This window comes from Rhinolophus hipposideros (genome assembly GCF_964194185.1).
Source record: "Rhinolophus hipposideros genome assembly, chromosome: 4".
NCBI classification, from domain to species: domain Eukaryota; kingdom Metazoa; phylum Chordata; class Mammalia; order Chiroptera; family Rhinolophidae; genus Rhinolophus; species Rhinolophus hipposideros.
This window is the reverse complement of record NC_138050.1, coordinates 61,156,624-61,176,665: the sequence shown is the minus strand read 5'-3', so window position 1 is coordinate 61,176,665 and position 20,042 is coordinate 61,156,624. Positions and strand designations below refer to the sequence as shown.

General features: G+C 37.2%; 1 protein-coding gene across 1 annotated transcript in view; it reads right to left on the bottom strand.

The window, feature by feature from the left end:
- The window catches only part of NALCN (sodium leak channel, non-selective), a 318,494-nt gene that overhangs the window by 80,071 nt on the left and 218,381 nt on the right, over window positions 1–20,042 (bottom strand). The window contains 2 exon segments of the mRNA XM_081047253.1: window positions 3,528–3,669; window positions 4,980–5,116. Of these exon segments, the coding sequence (XP_080903379.1) occupies window positions 3,528–3,669; window positions 4,980–5,116 (279 nt within the window).

The following is a 20,042-nucleotide window of genomic DNA, read 5'->3' as shown; positions in this document are numbered from 1 at the left end:
GTCAGTTTTTTTTCCCCCTTAGCTTGTGATCTTTAGGTTCCTGGGGACTGAGTGTTTATCCTGGCAAGAGAAAAGTGATTCCCTCAGTGCAGTTTCTCCTTACTGGTAATCATTAAGGGAAACGTTTTATTTTATTATTCCTTTGCTATGTTATAGGAATCGCTGATAAGCCAGCTTCTCATTTTCTTTTTATTTTTAGGACTCTTTGAGGAAAAAAAATACTACCTCAATTTGTAGTGCAAAATGCTGGAAGAATTTTTTCGCGTAAAGTGAAGTACTTGGCCATCCATTTGACACCTACTGACATTTCTAAATGACAATTGGGATTGTAGTGAAAATTTCCTGATAAATACTTTATCAGGGGAGCTAAACTCTGTTCAGATTTTTGTTGTGTGTTTATGTATTTTTGTTTTTAAGTGGCTTTAGGGTTTCTTAATACTAGTGAAAAAGGCTTGCCACATTGAAAATACAAATACTAGACTGCTTTGTCTTTGGTGTCTTCTTCCTTTAAATCCTCACCATTGAAATTCATTAGGTGGAATTCTCTGTTTTGGGTTTCCCTGGACCAATGGCACTCAACAAGGATGACAAATCCTGACTATTTATGAAGAACACCAGGAAGTGATGGGAGCTTAAGCAAAAACAGTGGATCCTGTGTCAGGTGGGTCTATCACTTTGTGAAATATATAAATGTTGAATCACTATGTCGTTTTGTATACTTGAAACTAATTTAGAAAACAAAAAAAAATTCAATTAATATCCTTTGATTTCCAAATAAACATTAAATATATAGTTATACAAAAAAAGTAAACAGTGGACTCTGAAAGAAATTGTAAAGTCTACCTTTCTGGCAACTTAGATAAAGTCAAAGCTTTAAGAATGGATGGCAGCATGGGTAAGTCTTTTTGCTGCAGTTATAAGAGGGTAGCTGCTCCCGAGATGAAGAGAAAATATGTTCTCTCCATCTCACTTCCTAAATTTGAGCATTTACCCAGATGATAAAGGCTGTAACGGGATAAACAATATTATTCCAACTGTAATTAAATCTACATATGGGTCAACTAGTCTTACCTGGGAGAAAGGGCCACCTAACCATCATTGACAATTATCCTTGTATAAGATAATGTATTGTGTGTTTCAATCAACTGAACTTATAAATTGACACTGCCTGCAGGCTTCAAAAATTCTAGTCTCTCTTAGGTACTGAGTGACTTAGACACCACAGAGGAGCAGAGTATTGTTAGTTCATTATATTTCAGGAGATTATGAGGGAAGCTCAAGTGTAAGACTACAGAATAAAACTGTAATTCTTAGCTTACTTTCAGGTCGTTAAAGATAACTGTTAAATGAGAAGGTTTAAAAAAAGCCACAAAAATACAAGGATATTAATGAAATCAGAAATGGCATTCAAGGGTCTCTGACTGCAAAGCAGCTTGGGCTGGGGAGGGATGATGCCAGGCATGCAAAAGAGTACCCCAAATTGTCCTTAGAATCCACCCCACATCTGCCAAGAATCTTTTAAATTTTTTTCCCTCACCTATGTTAAAACATGCTGTTCAAAAATGTGAGAAACTTGATGTTTCTTTTTAGAGAGAAAATAAATTTTCAAGGGCCAAGATTTCAATTTTGTGTTTCCAATGGGATAATGTTACCAGTGATTTTTTTTAAAAAAGCAAGTTCTGGATTTGCCACTTTGGGCATAAATGATATCAGCTCTTCCTGGAGGTAGCTGGTTACAACCACAGCCCAGCCTGGGGGTTCATTGCACATGTATGGCTTAAAGTCCTTTGAAATAAATGAAAAAATGTAAACAATATGTGTTCCTATTATGTAAAATGCAATCTGAGACTGATTGGAGGAAAGTAGGCCATTATTATCCTCTCACTGTATTATTGGCTGACATGAACTTTTGTGTCCATGCACTGTGCACAGTGTTGAGTGAAATATAACTGTGGAGAAGAAAGGTGACATGTTTAATAATAATAAAGGAGATAAAGACTTTAAGGAAATTTAAGAGTATTGCATGCTCATGTGTGTGCACCCAGAAACACACATTTCATGATTTTAAACTCAAAATCTAAAAGCAAAGGATGATTTTAGTTGAGATCAAATTAGTGGTCTAGAAGATCAAGCAGAACAAATGTCTCAGAGCAGAGAACAAAAAAAAAAAGCAAAATGGCAATCATAAGGAAAAGGAGGAGAACAAAAAAAGCAGGTGGAAAAGTAACAATTGGACAAATAATAGATGAAAAATTTCCCGACAAATATCTTAGTCTGCAAACTGAAAAGACTCCCCAGTTTGGGCAGTTTGAATGATAAAAGACATGCAAAGTATATCCTGGTAAATTTTCTGAACTCTAAAGATACGGAGAAAGTCTAATGAAATTTCTAAAAGAAATCAGAAAACCAACCAACCACCAAAGAAAAACCTAAATAATTACTTTCAACTGGGAAAAAAAAATAAAATTGGCATCAGATTTGCAATCTATAATCTTGGAATCTATAAGATAGAGGAATAACATCCTAGATGATTGCAAGAAAATAAGTAAGTGAAGGTTCTTGAATAAGAAGAGACACACTGCAAAGGAAATCATCATTATAGTAACTGGGAACAAAATCACTAAAACTACAGCAGAGAATAGAGAAATTTGTAGGTGGTGATGGGGGAGAAGTTCAAGTTTCAGGAGGGGATGGTGGAAAAGATGTACCGTAGGAGAGGAACAAAGCAAAAGTACTCTGAAAGTCCAATCCTTATGAATGGGGGAACAGTGGGGAGAAATAGAGAATGTTGGAGGATGAAAGAGTTGGTATTTTATTTTCAAATGATGATAGAGAAATATGTATTTGATTATAAGCAATAGAAAAAGGATAGTTAACGGTTTAAAAGAATAAAAAATAAATTAAGCCTTCCAAAGAGAAATACGTGCAAGTAAATTATATGCCTTTGCTAAACTCGAATCTTTAATCTCTTTTATAAATTCTGCTATCGATCTGTCATTTTTTAACAGTGGACTATGAGAAAAAGGTTCCTTACCTACTTTTCAAATGATAAAGATATAGGTAAAATCAGAGCAAGAATAAGATAATATACTTAGAGAAGCCCTCAATGAAAGGTAGTTATTTCGGATGATTTTAGAGAAACTTGTTCTGGTTATTCTCCCTGGCATAACAATTGAAATAAGCATGGTTTCCTGCAGAAGGCAAGATGTGGGCAACATTTAAACCTGGGCTGAACCTTAGAGATCAGAGCCCTTCCTTCTGCATGTGATAAAATGAGGATTTGGGGAGGCTCTTGACCTGTTCAAAGTCACACATCTGCTGCATGGCACCACTAAAATGCTTACTTATAGAAATGCAAAATTGAAATTCATTAATTTAAAAATACTGTTATTTTTAAAACTATTTTTTTCATTATTCTCCTGAGACGTTAGGTTTCAGGACCACCACACAATTACGTGTTTTTTTTTTTTTTCCCTCTAACACGAATGTTTAAGAAAAATTTCGTTATTTGAGACAGTGATTCTTACTTTTTGGTCAATGTATTTGTTGTCTTCAATTGCAGACCGTTTGGGGTGATCACATGATGAGGAAGAGGCTGATGGAAGGCTTCTTAAGAGGCAGCAAGTATCTTGTTGCTGGCGATCAATAAACTGCTTCATAAAACTTTCCCTTTGCAAACAAAGTATACATGCAACACGTGTTATTAATGAAATGGAGCAAGGGGTAGCATTTTGCTGTGATTGCTTGCTTAAGCTACAATAAAGCTGTGACAAAAGTTCTTAGAAAACAAGACGTCATACCAAGAGTGGTGTTTAGATTAATTACCAAAGGAACTCATTTCGAGAAAGTTTCCTAGATCTTCAGTTATTCCTGTTATGTCCCTAACATAACTTTTAAGCAATGATATTCAGTAACTCATGGTATTTCTTAATCCTCTTGTGGTAATAAGATACTTTTTCCCCCTTCGAAGACTTAAAAGAATTAGTTCATCTCTCTGAACTTCCATTCATCTTAAGAATATTTGAGAGATAATTTTGCATTAAAGACTCAAAATAACTCAAAGACAAAAAAAGAATTTACTTCATCTGATCTCTAAAGCATGGTGAGAATTCAAATAACATCTTTACAGATAACCGCTAATCTTGAATCTAGTTTATGGCTATTTTATACTGCATATTTTCAGGTTTAAATTTTTTTTTTTAAATCAGAAATGCAAGTATATTTACATTTGAATTTTAAATATTATTGCACCATATCCAGTCTCATACTTTTATAACCGCCTCATAGAATTGATTTTAAAACTAGTTATATTTAAAAAAGTCATATTTCATATTATTCTGGTTCTATTTGTAATTTTTGAGCTGTAATGGGAAGACTTGCCTTTAATTTTTAAAAATAAGTGCTTTACAGCATCTTTTATGCAACAGCTTAACTGGAGAGCAAGGTGGTAGAAATCAAATTAGCATGAGTGGGTAATGCCATGGTTCTTCTTTTAAAAAGTGGAAGACAAATTATATTGCAGTGAGACATGGCATTCTAAACAAGTGCTGTTACAGTGATACAGAAATCTGGCCAGTGGCGTTTCTCTATTGACTTGAAAATAAAAGGGCCTGTGACTCAATTTTATCCTTACATGGTTGAGGGTCTCAGGTTGAAACCTTATCTGCCATCTCTGCAACCTTAAGCACCTTCCCTGGTTACCTGGTAAGTCAAATCCCTGAGGAGCATCTCAGGAAAGAGCCATGGGAAGCAGCCTTCCCGACTATGCTAATATACTTGTCAAATGACACTGCTCTGAACATACTGTTTAGAGCCGTCAATGGTTTTAAAACAGAGGTAGAGAGAGGAGAAAGATGGATAACAATTTAAAAATAGTAAAACAATGCACCCACATGAGTTTGAAAGAAGGGTTGAATCAGATTTAAGATGAATCTTTTACAGGGTATTTGAGATAAACAGTTAAAGAAATACTTTAATACCTGATTTTAGGAACTGTAAAATCTGAAGGAAGCTTTGAGATTTTCACCATTTGTGGCCTGTTGGGAAATTTTTCAAAGATTCGAAGGCGCAAAGGGAGCTTTTCTTTGGTATCTGCATTTGCTTCACTTTGCTTTAACTAAAGAAAAAAAATAGAGAGAAGAAGAGGAGACGCTTTAGTACTATCAGTCATAGATGATGAGAATTTTTTGAATCAAAGAAACAATGAGTTGTTACATGAGGAAACAGTAGATGGCAGCAAAGAACTGCCAAGTATATGTCTGTCACCTGCCATATAATATTCTCTGTATTCAAACTGAGCACCAGGAAAACAAAAACAAAACTAAATTAAACAAAAAACTAAACCAGAAAAAAAAATTTAGAAGAAAAATTTGTTCTTTTACTCCCCAATATAAACTCCTTTTCATACGGAACATTATTTTCTGTTGACCTATTTATTATCACTAACATACTTAAAAAATAAAATTTGTTTTTATAAATATGTGTGCTAGAATTAGAAATCAAAAGAGTAAAAAATAAATTAAAACCCTAAGTCGTAATACTTGAAAAGAGTAAAAATTTCAAGAAAAGTTGGTCATTTACTCTAACAGATTAAAAAGAAAAGCTCAAAATGGAAATAACACATTGGTACATAAAGGAAGAGTCTCCTGTTGACATGCAAATGGTATGTATGTATGTATGTATGTATGTATGTTTCTATAAGATGGTCTTTATATTTCTACAAATCAGGTTTCAGAGAAGCTGAGGTTTAACATCACGAACTGGAACCAATGCTGAGTAAGGATCGATTTGGCAAAATTCTGACCTGAAAAACGAGGTAATGGTTTCCACACTTTCTCCCTTTCCTTTCTTTCCCCTCCCAAGGTTGACTTTTCTTGCGGCCCTTCCTTACTTCTCTTGACCATTCATTCCCCTCCTCTCAGACCTTTCTGCAGACCAGAATTAATCTCTCCATGTCCCCCTTCTCACATCCTGTCTCCTGTCCTGGCTCCTCAAACTTCACTGTTCCTGTTCAAAGAGTACCTCTGATTCAGGCAGCCTTTTTGGTGGAGTCAGGGAAGCATGATTCAAAAGCCATCAGCATCTTATTCCTATCTGGGTACGCTTTTACTACAATTTATAACTACAATTGTCTTGGGTTTGTGGAAAGATTAGCATGAGAGGCTGAGAAAGTTGTTATAACAGGAAGATTGGTGGCAACTCTTCCCTTTTACCCATGGGGGGACATCCAAACTGAGCAGAGAGAACATGAGACTACATTTTGGAGAAGTGTCCCAATTTTAATACTTTATGTGGCTTAGTTGTCAAGCTAGTTGTTGAGTTCATAGAGATTACATGTCTATTTCTAGTTCAGAAAATGTGTCTCTTTTCTCATTCCACTACAGATACTGTTTTAACATTTTTGTTTCATGTAATATAAATATTTTACCATAACCGTTTGTATGTCTTCTTTCATTTTGTGGCTCACCTTTGGAATTTTTGCCTTAGGTGGTAATCTTATTTAGGGAAAGGGCCACTGGTATTCATTGGCTTCCTATCTCCCTCAGTGGAACACTGAGCATGTTCTCAATAATTTGAGGGTTATGAAGACGACAGTGATAAAAAAATTAGCTCCCAAAGGCATAAAACAAAAATGGCTAGCGTCTCCATGAGATGCAGGCAATTAGAAATATGGCTCCATTCATAAACAAAGATATTCATGAAGAAGATACTTATTTTCCAGAAGTTAATTACACAACTAGTAGAAAAATATTTCTCAGGGTAAGTAGAGTATACAGAACAAGAAAAAGCAGTTAGGAAATTAAGTCAGAGCAGAAAAAAAGACAGTCACGTAAGGCCAGAGACAGGCTGAGAAGACAGAGCAGAAATAAGGTATTTAGTTCATGTCTTTGCTGACACCTGCATTTATATGTTGATGCAGTTACTTATAAATAAAATCGCATAGGCCAACTTCATTCCTAAGTTCTGGGGATAGAAAAATAACTAACACACAGCACTTGCCCTCACAGAGCCCTTATTATAATGAATAGATGTTTATATAAACAGATAATGACAATAAAATAGCTGCTGTAGCCAGGATAAAAAGAAAGTGCTGGGTGCACAAGGTGAGGAGAAAACGGAGAAACAAGCAAATAAACAAACAATGAAGGTGTGACTTCTATTTCCAGAGACTTCTTGGGCAGCAGAACTGCTACACACGACTATATAGTTAACACTTAGGTTTTAGATTTATCAGGACTGGTATGTATATGTTATGAGAATTAAATGTCTTCAAAGAGGCACAAGAGCAAATAGTATATTAATCAGGACATGTCACCAAAACAAAAACAAAGGGCTCTTTCCTGAAAACCTCTCAATTTGTCCATCCTTTCGATCTCCCCTCCACCCCCACATGGCCCAGTGCTTCCCTAGTCAAAGATATCACCTAGGCTCCTATACTCCTTTCCATGGTCCCCCATCTGATATGTCTCCTGTGAATCTGTTCTCCATTCTGCAGTCATAGTAATCGTCTCAACTTCTGGCTTAAGCCCTTCAATGGTGTTCCATTGTTCTTAAAACAAAACTTACTCTTTTGGCATTAAAGTCTGATTTGGCTCCTCCCTATCTGTCCAGCCTCAGCTGGCTCTATGCCTACACCATGTTCCAGTCATGTCACCTTCTTTTAGTTCCTCAAAATTGTCTGGGCCCTCTGCCTCAGAACCTTTGCACACACGGGCCCCTCTGTTGGGAGCTCCACTCTTCCCCGTTCGCTCTTATTCTGCATTGACTTCTACTTGGTCTTCTGATTTCAGTTCCATTAGCAATTCCTCAGGAAAGCTTTCTCTGACCAACAAGGTCTCCCTCTTACAAGCTCATAGCATATTGGGTTGGACCATATGAAATAGCTGTTAGTGTAGGTCAAAGCGTCCAAAATAGGCAATTTCTTATGGTTCAATCTAATACATATTGTACTAGGTTCCTAGGACTGCTTCAACAAATTATTATAAGATTAGTATCTTAAAATAAAAGCAACTTGTGCTCTCAGTGTTCTGGAAGCTAGAAGTACTAAATCAAAGAACCAGAAGGGCCATATTCTCTCTGAAGGCTCTAGGGAAGAATCCCTCCTTGACTTTTCCAAGCTTTTCAGCCACCCTCGGTGGTCCTAGGCTTGTAGCTGCATCACTCTGCTGTCTGCTGCTGTTACCACAGTGTCTTCTTGCCTATGAGTTTCTGTCTCTCTGTCTGAATCTTTCTTTACTCTTACAAAAATACCAACCATTGAAATTAGGGCCACCCTGAGTCAGTATGATTTTACTTGATTACAACTGCAAAAATCTGATTTCCAAATAAAGTCCTATTCTGAGGTTCTGGATGGACATGAATTTTGGGGGGACACTATTAAATTCACTACATATAGCATTGTCGCATCCAGCACGATGAGAGTTGTGGGGAGCAAGGAGGGCAGCGCAGGGTTAAGAAAAAACAGTAGCCATGAATAGAGTTTAAGTGCAAGGGCCAAGGAACCTGCAGCCTCATGGACTGGGCTGGGCACCTAATTGGGCCTACACAGTAGCTTTTATTACTTAGGTGGGGGAAGTAAAGGAGATAAATCTTGTCAATCTCAAGATCTGTGAATCCCATACACTATAATAGGAAAGGGATTCAAGCCAATCACCCTTGCCTGCAGGCAGCAGAACCATAAGTCTCAGGATGTTTGTACTTCCCCAAGGGACAAAACCTATATGCATATGAATAGATGGAGAGCACATCATTGGGTCTCTTCCCTTGCAGGTTTTGGGAAAGAATGCAGCCACAGAGGCAGAGGCTTTCCTTAGCCTGGGGAACGTGGGGGGCTGTGCCCACCTCTACGAACCCCGAACCCCGTGGGTTCTCCTGTTGGTCCCCACTAGACTGCGCCTGGCTTGAGTTGTTCCCCCCCACCCCTCCGTGGGGAATCTAGCTTGTCATTGGCTGACCAGCCATCTTTTGGGGACCAAACAGGGAGACATAAGGTGCAAAGACAAAGGTGAAGCAAAGTCCCTGAAAGGATCCATCTCACAGAGTCTCCTTTCTTTGGGGGCAGGTACAAGGAGACAGACGGGTAGGCTGCTGCGTGGCCACATAGCATAATTTGAAATTATAACATTTGACCACTTGAACACTATATCTCTTCCCTGAGACAGTAACTCTAGGAAGACAAGGATGGGGGGCGGGAGGGGGTGTTCATCATTTCACATCCAAGGCCTGCCACAATATTTGACACAAAGTAAGCTAAACACATATTTGTTGAATAAATAATTATACTAATCAGGTGGCAGAACTAAACTCTGCAGCAGATGACTGGGAAATAAAAAGAAGGATTTTAGGTATATCCTGAAGGGTGGAGAGATAAGTAGACAAATAATAAATAGATAAATAAATTTGTTTGTGTGGAGTATAGGTGTCCCTAGATAGAAGAGACTAAATTTGACTCTGGCATTTTATCTGAACTTATGTCTGCTTTGGATGAGCTAACTGATGAACGCTTAGAATAATTTTACACATAAAATTTTATAGTATTAATAAAATATTCTAGAATATAATGTTTAACATATGTAGGTTACCAGTATTAAAAAATAATCACCTTGCCTATATGTTTTTTAAATGGAACTCATCTCATTCTAATTTATATTAGAGTTACTTATATTCCCCAAAGCTTTTAAGATCTTTAGGAGCTAGATTTCATTTTTAATTTACTTTTATAGCACCTTGCAGAGGCTAAAAATACAGTAACTGTGATTAAGTAAATTAGAATTCAGCATGAGTTGATCATTGCATGTAAAAGCACAAAGAGCAAATAAGAAGCTCTTTTTGATGACTCTGAAGGTTCTCTGGGATCTTGCAAACCCCCTTCTTGAGTATCATCAGGTCTTGTTGCCCCATAGATGTGCAGAAGGGCCAAATGAAATAGGGAAAGATGAGTGCCTGCTCAACTGGCAGATATATCAGATCTCTCTGGTGAGGCATGAAATGGAATCTTCTAGAAGCAGGATAGGGCCTCCTTCTGAACAACTGTTGCCAAGTGCTCTTTCCTGTTGTTCACAGTTAAGCAGCATCAACTGAAAGACATATTGATGAAAGAAAGGTTGGTGCAAAAGTAATGGCGGTTTTTGTAATTCTTTTTAATCTTTTAAACCACAATTACTTTAGCACTAACCTAATACATACACACATCCAGTGGCCTGGGGATCCTATCCTAGGAGTACACCTACAGAAATGTGTGTACATGTATAGCACAGCCACACCCTTGCAAACCCACAGCGCTGCTATTTGAGAGAGTCCCAAACTGTAAACTTTTCAAGTACCCATCAGCAATTAAATGGAAAAGTACACTGTAGCATATTTAAACACTGAATCAATGAACTACATCCAAACATAAGAATTTCGGTGAATTTCACAACATAATGTTGAGCGGAGGAAGCCAGACAAAACAAAAGAGAGCACATTGAATGACTCCATTTATATAAAGTTAAAAAACAGGCAACATTAATCTATGTTGCTTAGTCTCAGGAGAGTGGTTATCTTGGGGTGGAGGTGAAGCATAATTACGGGAAGGGCTCCTACAGGGGTTTTATTTTTTTTTATCTGGGTGCTGGGTGTGTTCACTTAGTTAAAATTCGGCAGCATGCCTCTTTCCATATGTATATTATAGTTCATAAAAAGAAAGTTTTTTTAAAAGGGCAGATGATGCAGTTGAGCAAAATCGGTTAATTCTTACTTCACCGCTATTAATCACCATAACCTTGACCATTTCTCCTTTTCCAATCCATGATTGTGACTAAGATACAAAAAAGAGAAGAGGAAAGAGCAAGATTAAAGTGTGTGTGTGTGTGTGTGTGTGTGTGTGTGTGTGGAGAGGGAAGGAGGAGGAGGCAACCAGGGTAAAGGAAAGTATTTCATGGTACTTTGAAGCCACTATAAAATTTCTTTAATATGTGATAAAACACTATTTTACCTTTTATCCAAAGTCTTTCCCCTTCTTGTATGTAAGCAGAGATTTTCCAAGACTGAATTTACTTTGATGCAAATGAGTGAATAATATGGACTATAAGAACTGGATAATAATTTAATATCATTATACTGTACCACAAAAGCAGACCTGCTGACATATAGTAATTGTAATTGTAAATGTCCACATAAAATTATTTCAAAGATCATGATTTTTGAATGAAAGGAACATAATTCAGAGAACTCCAAGATTTTATTCTTCATATTGAAAAAGCTAATGTAAAGAACAGTACAAAGGAAGGAGCTTAAAATGGTTTCAACTGAGCATGAAGTCTGCTCGCAACAGATAGATGAGATGATAGCTTAGTCCAGACTCCCATGGTTAGAAAAACACACACATTTTCAAAAAAGAAATTAGAATCAAAGAAAAAAATTTCAAACCCTGAGCTTTAAAAAATATAAATCATCTAAGCTCAGTGCTATTCTATGGCTCAACATCTGTCTTGCAGAGATATCATTACCCACTGGGCAGCTGAAAGCCTTTTGCTTTACTTGTGCTTCTCCAGAGAGTTGGGTGTAATTGCTCTGCATGACACATACCCTGCTCTGCCTCATCGCTTAAATCTTCCATATTTCAGTCTGTGCTTTCTTCTGTTAAAATATTCAAACGTTATGCAGTTTCAGTTCCGTTCTGAATGCTGCAACACTAACTGAATTGAAGGATTACATTAAATAAATTGTTTTGTACTTCTTTGGTGTGCTTTTCTAAAACAATTTTAAAAAAAACATTCGGACTTGGGGAAAAATTCTCATTTTAAAATCTAGTCCATGCTAGCTTGAAAAATGTACATAGATCTACAGTGTAATGTAACTGAAGAATATTTTTTGACTGGTCAATATAGGAAAATTACCATCTTATGTTCAGTCTAGAGAAAGGAGTTCCTCTTTGTTACCTGAGTAAATTAAGGCTGAATTCTCTTTGTTTCTTTACATGATGGCTTTTGCTGGTTTTTCTGGATCTAGATACAACATAGTAATTCAGAATTGAGTCTCTTCCTAAAGCATAAACTACTATTTTTCAAGAAAGTTTCTCTTGCTATTTTGCCTCTGTGATTTTACAACCTGAACTGCACAGCTTCTGGGTTAAAACAGATGGGATATCTGGAGTAATGATCAAACATGTTGGTTTTTATTAATATCCTTGTGTTACTATAAAACCTTGATATACAAACAAAAAAATATTCCCTCACTAGCCTGTTGAATCCAGTGAAGAGTTTCGTAGAGGGGAGGACATTTTGTTTTTTATCCTGGGCAAAGATTCGTTCAGCCACATGATTGCATATAAGAGAGCAATGATGTCCCCTTTAATAATGTTTCCTTTCAAAAGTGTTGAAGTCACTGATTTCCCCTCGTTCCACAGCAGTCTTTAATAAGTCCAGTACTTCCAAAGTCAAATTGGGGTTTCTTGGTTTGCATATGGGCCATAAAAGCTGCACTGTTATATGACAGCTGGCACCCCAAAATGTTCAAAGTAATTTCGTACCTTCAGCTGATTAATGGCATGTGGTGTTTCCTTTTCTACATCTCTCAACAGATTCAGAGCTGTTACTCAGTCATCCTTACAGCACGCCCGTGAAGGACACGGGGACAGGAGGGAGGTTCTTTAAGGAGCTGGCACACTGGGGTATTGAGAGGTCGCTCTGTTTGGAAGGCCAGCAGAGCACTTAGGAAGGGCTGTTGCGTTTACACCATCTTACGACATCCCTAAGATGTGCACAAAAATGTTTACTTTCATGCTTTTGGTACAACACTGAACCTAACATCTTACAGGTTTTATAAATATCCTTAAGAAGGGGACTTTGTGCAGCAATGTAAATAACATTTGCAACAAGGCTAGGCTAGCAGAAAATGCAAACAAGTTAGTAAGAGGGGAAAAGAAAACTATTCAAAAACTAGAATACCAAATTATGTTGAAGGAATAAGTTTTCCTCATATTATTGTCCCTTAAAATCCCATTAATGAAGTTCATGGTTTCTTAGAGACAGTAGTAATGAATACAGTTTTGCTTTTGTATGTTTTTTCTTCTAGGTCCCAAACACTTCTATTTTATATTATATCTTTCTTGTGTTATTCAACTGAGACGCATTGTTTCCATTAGGGAATTTACTAAGTCATAGAAACATGTTCATTATAATAAATAATGCATTTTTTGCTCCACTTCAGCTGAAATTAGAGTCCCATGTAAACTATTTCCTTGATTCTTGTTATGAGATGAATATTCAGTAAGTAATAGGAAAAAAGCCCATACCAAGGGGAATTCAGAACACACACACACACACACACATATAATGCACCCACATAATTGTCCTCTCTGTCTTAATTTACAAAACATAGGAGATAGCATACTCCATGTATAATAAAAACAGTAAAAAAGTAAGACATGAATTTAAATTTTTGTTCAGTTTTATAATCTATTAACCACTCTGAATTTCAATTTCTCAAATGAAAAATGAGTATCTTCACCTTTTTATATAAATGCCAGATATATAAGTGAGTTAGCATATTGACTGTAATTTGAATTACTCGAGGGCGATGTGCTCTAAAAACCAAGTTATCACTACTCCGCAGTAACAGGTACCCCTACGTGAAAAGGATCTCATCTCAGTGAGGGGTAAATGAAGAGGACAGCACATACAGTACCCGTGCTGTTGCCCCCTCTCTTCCATCTAGTCTGGGAACACCTCAACCCAGTATTTCCCATTTCTTCCCTTCCACTGTGTCGAATGATTTATTATCCTGACTCTTGACTTAAAAAGTGAAAATAAAAATAGAGACAGGCAAACATTTCTCCTGATCCTGTGTCCTTCCCTATTCTTCCCTTTTCAAACTTCTTTTTTGAAAGACTTGCGTACCCTTACCATCTACGCTGTTTATCTACACTCACTTCCCACTCATCTTCCATCCTTTCAGGTCTCAGGTCTCTCCCCACCCCCTCAGTGCGCGTCTACTCTTGCCAGAGTATCCATCATTTTCCTTGTTGTTGAATCCAATGGCCACTTGGTTATCCAGATTTAATCTCACTGCCACTCCTTAAACACTCCTAACTAGATTGCCATTTTCATCTTATCCCTTCAAATCCATCTTTCTGGACACCTTAAAAAGAAATACCATTATGCTCCAGGTCCTTAAAGTAATTCAAGGATGGTCAATTGTGTACAGGAGAAATTCTAATCTTCTTAGCATGGCATAAAGTATCCTCGAGCGGCCCGCGCTTTATACTCAGACAATACCAGTGTGTGCATCCCTCCCTCACAGTCTTATTTCACATGTCTGTGCCTTTGAATGCACTGTTCTTCTGCGGCAATACATGTTCTTCTATTCTTGGTGAACTCTTATTTATACATTCTTCAAAAATCATCTCCTCTAGGAAGATATCTCAGAATAACCATTGGTAGTTGAAGTAGTAAACATGTGTGCTACATACTATGCTGAACACTTTGCATTGCTAATATTATTTCATCCTCAGAATAGGCCCCTCATGTAGGTATCATAATTAACTCCCAATTCGAGCATGTTACAGATAAGGAAACTGAGGTCCAAGGAGCTTCAGTCAGCCGCCTGAGGTCATACAGCTAGAAGTGCTAGCGCTGGAATCTTGCTGATTCCAGAGCTTGAGCTTCTAAACATTCTTTTATATTGCCTCATCAAAACATTTTCAAGCGATAGATGCATTTTCACTTCTGCAATTTTGTACCTGCTCTTTCTATATAGGGGACATCTTCTCCCACTTTCCCAATAAAATTCGATTCATCATTTTTAGACACGTCTTGCAGACCTGCCTCCCACCTGCATTAGCCACGTCTTCCCCTATGCTCCTTTCATCTTCTTCAATCTTAGATCCTAGGCCTCTGCATTATAACTTCCTGTGTATTTTTCCCCTCGTAAGAGGACACATTTTTGAGTAAGGGCAGAACTCTTTGTAGCTCCATGGCCTCACACTGGACATTTATACACATAAGACAATGATAACACAATGAAGATGCCATGAAGAACAAAAAAGGCAACATCAGTGGTGTCCCATAAACACGCTGAAGGGGCCCATTTGTGATGTTTCTCATCACCCTATTATTCTTTTCTTAGGTTCTTTATACTGTGGAATCAGTCCTATTGACCAGTACAACAAACTCCTCCAATTTCAGACGAATTACATTACTGATAAAGATGAAGAGGAGAAACGACAAGTCACAGCAGATTTCCTATTAGAAACAAAACCATTAAAAGCTTTTTTTGATTTGGCTCCTGATGAAGTATATGCTCCCAACTTTTCAAGATCAAAAAAGTATAATTAACTATAAATTCTACACAACATATTCATGGTATAAAGTTTCACAGATGTATGCACCTTTGACTAAGGCAACACAACAGCCAATGTAAGTATTTATATGTTGTGTTATTGGAGTTTACCACCACAGAAATTCCTATCCCATTAAAAAGCACTATTTTGAAATAATTTGAAACTTACGTGAGAGTTGAAAAGATAATACAGAGTTCCAGTATACCCCTGACCCAGCTTTTTCTTATCTTAGCTTCTTCCATACCATAGAACACTTACAAAATCTCAGAAATTAACCTTGGCTAAATACTTTTAACGAAAGTATAGAACTTATGTGGAATTCCCTGATTTTTGCATGAATGAATGTCTTTGTTCCGTTTCAGGATCCCATCTAGAATACCACATCAAATTTCATTGTTATGTCTTCTTAGTCTCCCCTAGCTGTGACAGTTTTTGAGACTTCCCTTGTTTTAAATGTCCTTGACAATTTTAAAGAGTACTGGGCAGGTAGTTTGTAGAGTACCCCTCATTTAGGGTTGTCTGATGTTTTGTCATGATCAAACTGAGGTTATGGATTTTTTAAAAAAATGCCATGAAAATAATATGCTCATATCATAATACCAGGGGGTATTAAAGGTATCAATATCCTTTAATATTGGTGATGGTAATCCTAATCACTTGGGTAAGGTATGTCTACCAGGTTCCTTCACCATAAACTTGCAATGTTTCCCTTTTCTTACACTATGAGTTAGAAGCAAATCACTAACTGGTTGCCACTCAAGGAAAGAAGAATTAAGTTTTATCTCCTAGGAAGAAGGAACATCAAAGAATTTGTGGACACATGTTAAAGCCATCGCAGTAATTAAAAAAAATTATTTTGTGGGGAGATATTTTCAGGCCATACAAATATCCTATTTCTTCTTCAAGTTTCACACAGTAATTTTGGTATTCATTGGTAGATCTTGCCTGCACCAATTATAACTTAAGAGTTCTGTGGACAAAAAGAAAAAAGGGGGCAGGGTTCTATGAAAAGTAACCTCACAGGGTGATCTAATCAGAAATTCCTAGCTGGGCAGATCATGGTGAGCCACACCCCAGGCGATTAACTTCTTCTTTTTTTCTTTTTGTACTTTTTTTTTTTTTATTAGTTTCAGGTGCACAAAACAATGTACTAGTTAAGACATTTATCATTTATATCCCTCACTGAATGACAATCCCCCTCCCCCATCCACTACCCCTCTGACATCACACGCAGCCATTACATTTCCACTGTCTCTATTCCTAATGCTGTACGATGCTTCTTGTAACTATTTAGTGAAAGGTTTTAAGCCTTTCCATTGTTCTTGCCTATCTGGGTTAATACAAGTTTGAAATGCCAGAAATAATACCCCTTGAATAGGGTATTTACCTTCAAGAGGGCAAATAATCAAAACTATATGACAATCCAAACCCTGCCTCGCTTTCTCCAGTCTTCCTTACATCCCCTCCTTAATTTCAAATGCACGAAAGAAGCTGCAAAGCTGTTCTCGGGAGCATTTGAGATCTCGCTCCCTGGCATATGTTGTTAGTTTGGCTCAAATAAACTCTTACAAAAATATAGGTTTTGGTGCTTATTGACAGTTCTCATGGTGATTTTCTATTTCCCTTATTTATTATTCTTTCTGTTTCTCTACATTTATGATTTGGGATTACTCTGTGAGGAAGAGTAGTCCCTTCTCCTACATTTTAACTAATTCAATCATTAGTTTATACATATGGATTTTTTTGGCTATTTATTTCATTCTTTGGGTTATAATCCAATGCTACTGTTATTTATTGCTCAAATTGTTCCTGCTTTGACCGTTGGGGGTTCTTTCAGTTGGCTCCACTATTCTTTGGATATACCCTTATCTTTCTTCTTTTAATGCCCTTCCTTGCTTTCTGGCTCCACAAAACACTTAAGTTTCATATGGTGTCTTCCCTGACTTAGCTCTAGAATCAGCCATTTCTCCAAAGAGTACTGATTTGTTTTACTGGTGAATGGTATTTAAAAATGAAAATCTTGGGCACAGGGTTTGCATGTTATTACTGGTATGTCACTGCTTTTAGGCTCACTCAGAGGAAATAGCTAGGAAGTACATGTATGTATAGGAACTCATGTAGACACACATATCTATATTTAGTACCTATCTATGTATGCATGTATCTTGTAACCATAGAACCATCCATGCACCTATGTACATTTATGAATACGAATATGTATCCATCCCTGCATTTATGTATCTATATTGTCTCTGTATCTACGTATGATTTACACATCTATATATCTATATACATATCTATGCATCTATGAAGCTATAGATCTATTTACCTATCTATCTTAAAATAAAATAAAAAACAAACCGAGTCCATACTAATACTCCTATTTCAATCTAGCACCATAGAGTTTATTCTGGCATCTCCCCTTTGCTTATTTGTAACTTCCTTCTCTGAAAGTGTAAAATCCAACTCTCATTATCTACAGTAAATTTCCTTATCTGTTTCACCTTAATATACAGATAACTAGTATTGGTGATTATATTTACCATAAAATAAACACCACACTTTAAATTAGAGTTGTGGAAGACAGACATTTTGTACTGGAGTCTCCACATTAAGGTTTTGAACCCCAGCTGTGCTCTGTCCCCTTAAGTAATTCCTTTTCGCAACAATCATGCATTTTCCAAGCATCATTCCTGAGTATGCTTGTGGCAGATTGTAGAGTTGTTCAATTTTGCATACTTTGATAAAAAGGCCTTACTTGATGCATTATGAAAATTCACATTAATCAACATATTTTATGCAAAACAACATGTAAATAGGGCTAACATCAAACAAAAATAACATGCATAAACATTTCTCATTTCCTAGAAATAGTCTAAATCACTCTTTTGTTAATATCAAAGTAAAAAATATTCTAGAGCCATATGGCTGTTTGAAGATGCCAGACACCCCACTCCCCACTGCGCCTGCTACTGAATAAGCGTAGTGAGTAGAATGTAAGGAAGGCCAACGATGAAATCACTGGCCCTCAAGTACAGGGAAGTGGAATTATGAATAAAGAAAAACAGAATGGTTGCTGTTCTTCGATAAATTCCGGATATTTTTGGCCGCCTTTAGTTATTCAAAATCAGTCTAGTGCAATCCAATGTCGGATTTAAACCTCCCCCAAACTTCTACCCACTGAGCTATAAGCATGACATCTGGCCAGGAACTGGGGAGGGGACGTGGGCTCTCCTTTCATTGCTGCACATCTTCTCTTCATCTAGCTCCTCCAAAACAGAGGCCAGGGTGGATATTTAGGAGAAGAAGGGATTGATTGTTTGAGGAAGCCAGCCAAATTTCACGGTGGCCCTCTTTGCGGTTTGGCTTGGATTTAGACCTGATGGCTTTCTGTAAGACTGACTGACATTGTGAGGGAGTCAGAGATAGGAAATTCTGGCCTAAAAGGAGTGATGTTGACTAAGTGGACTAATCGGATATTCTCTTATTGGGAGGTTGAACTTAGACAGAGAGAATATTGATTATTTGTAACAGAACCAAAAGTCAAAATTTACATGGAGGAAAAAGAGAGACAGATCATTTGTGGTATTCTACGGGCAAAGCAGCAGCAGTTATTAAATGTTGTTCTTCCTCAAGGCACCAGTATCTTTTTCCTTCCTACCCTATGCAATCTCGTGGAGATTTAGGACTTCCACTATTATGCAAATACAGAGAACTTCACTAGGACTGAAGAATCAAGGACAGGAACTTTTGTCTGGTTTGTTCACTGACTTATTCCACATGCCTAGAACAGTGTCTGGCACCTGATAGGCAGTCGCTAAATAAGAATTACATTGACTGTCCATATTTATATCTCTAGCCAGCCAGCCCTCATCTTTGTACTCCAGACCTATACATGCAACCAACAAATGTTTCTGCACAGAGTTTCCAACTCAACATGCCCAAGACTGAGTTGATGATCTTTTTCTTCAAATACGGTTCTGTGCTAATGTTTCCTGGTTCAGTGAATGGCATCATCATCCATCCAAGGAAACAAACCTGAAACCAAGAATCATCCTTGAGACTCTCTCACATAAGTGTCCTTAAATCCAAACTATCATCAAGTCCCTACTGATTTTGATTCTTAAATAGCTCTTTAATTCACTATTGACTCCTTGCGTAAAAGCCATCAGGGTCTTCCTATTGCTCTTAGGTCAAAGGTCAAAGTTCTTAACATGTTTTTTCAAGTTGCTGCATGGTCTATGCTTTGCTTATTTTTCCAGGCTCACTTTACACCACTTTACTCTGGGCTTTATGGATTCTGGTCATGCTGAATGCTTTTGCTTCTCTCTGGAATGCTCTCCCCTCCCCCATCAACATCTTTATGACGTTCGCTGCAGCTCAGCCTTCATAACCTACCTCAAGTGTTTCTCTTTCCTCACCTCCCTAACACGTATTGAGGTCAGGGTTTTGTATCAAGTCCTCACTGAAACGGTGTTTTTTGAAGGAAGTTCATCTCAATTTGTAAATATTTATTAATTGGTTCGATTATTTACGTTCAAGTCCTCCATTAGACCATACGTTCCATGAGAGCAGAAAACTTATTTATTCTTTTTTTATCTTTTTTTAAAAAAATTATTTATTCTTGTCTCTTCAGTGCCTGGCCCAATGTCTTGAACACAGTGGGGACTCAAAGATTTGAGGAATGAATGAACAAGCAGAAAGTAAAAAAGCTTTGGGAAAA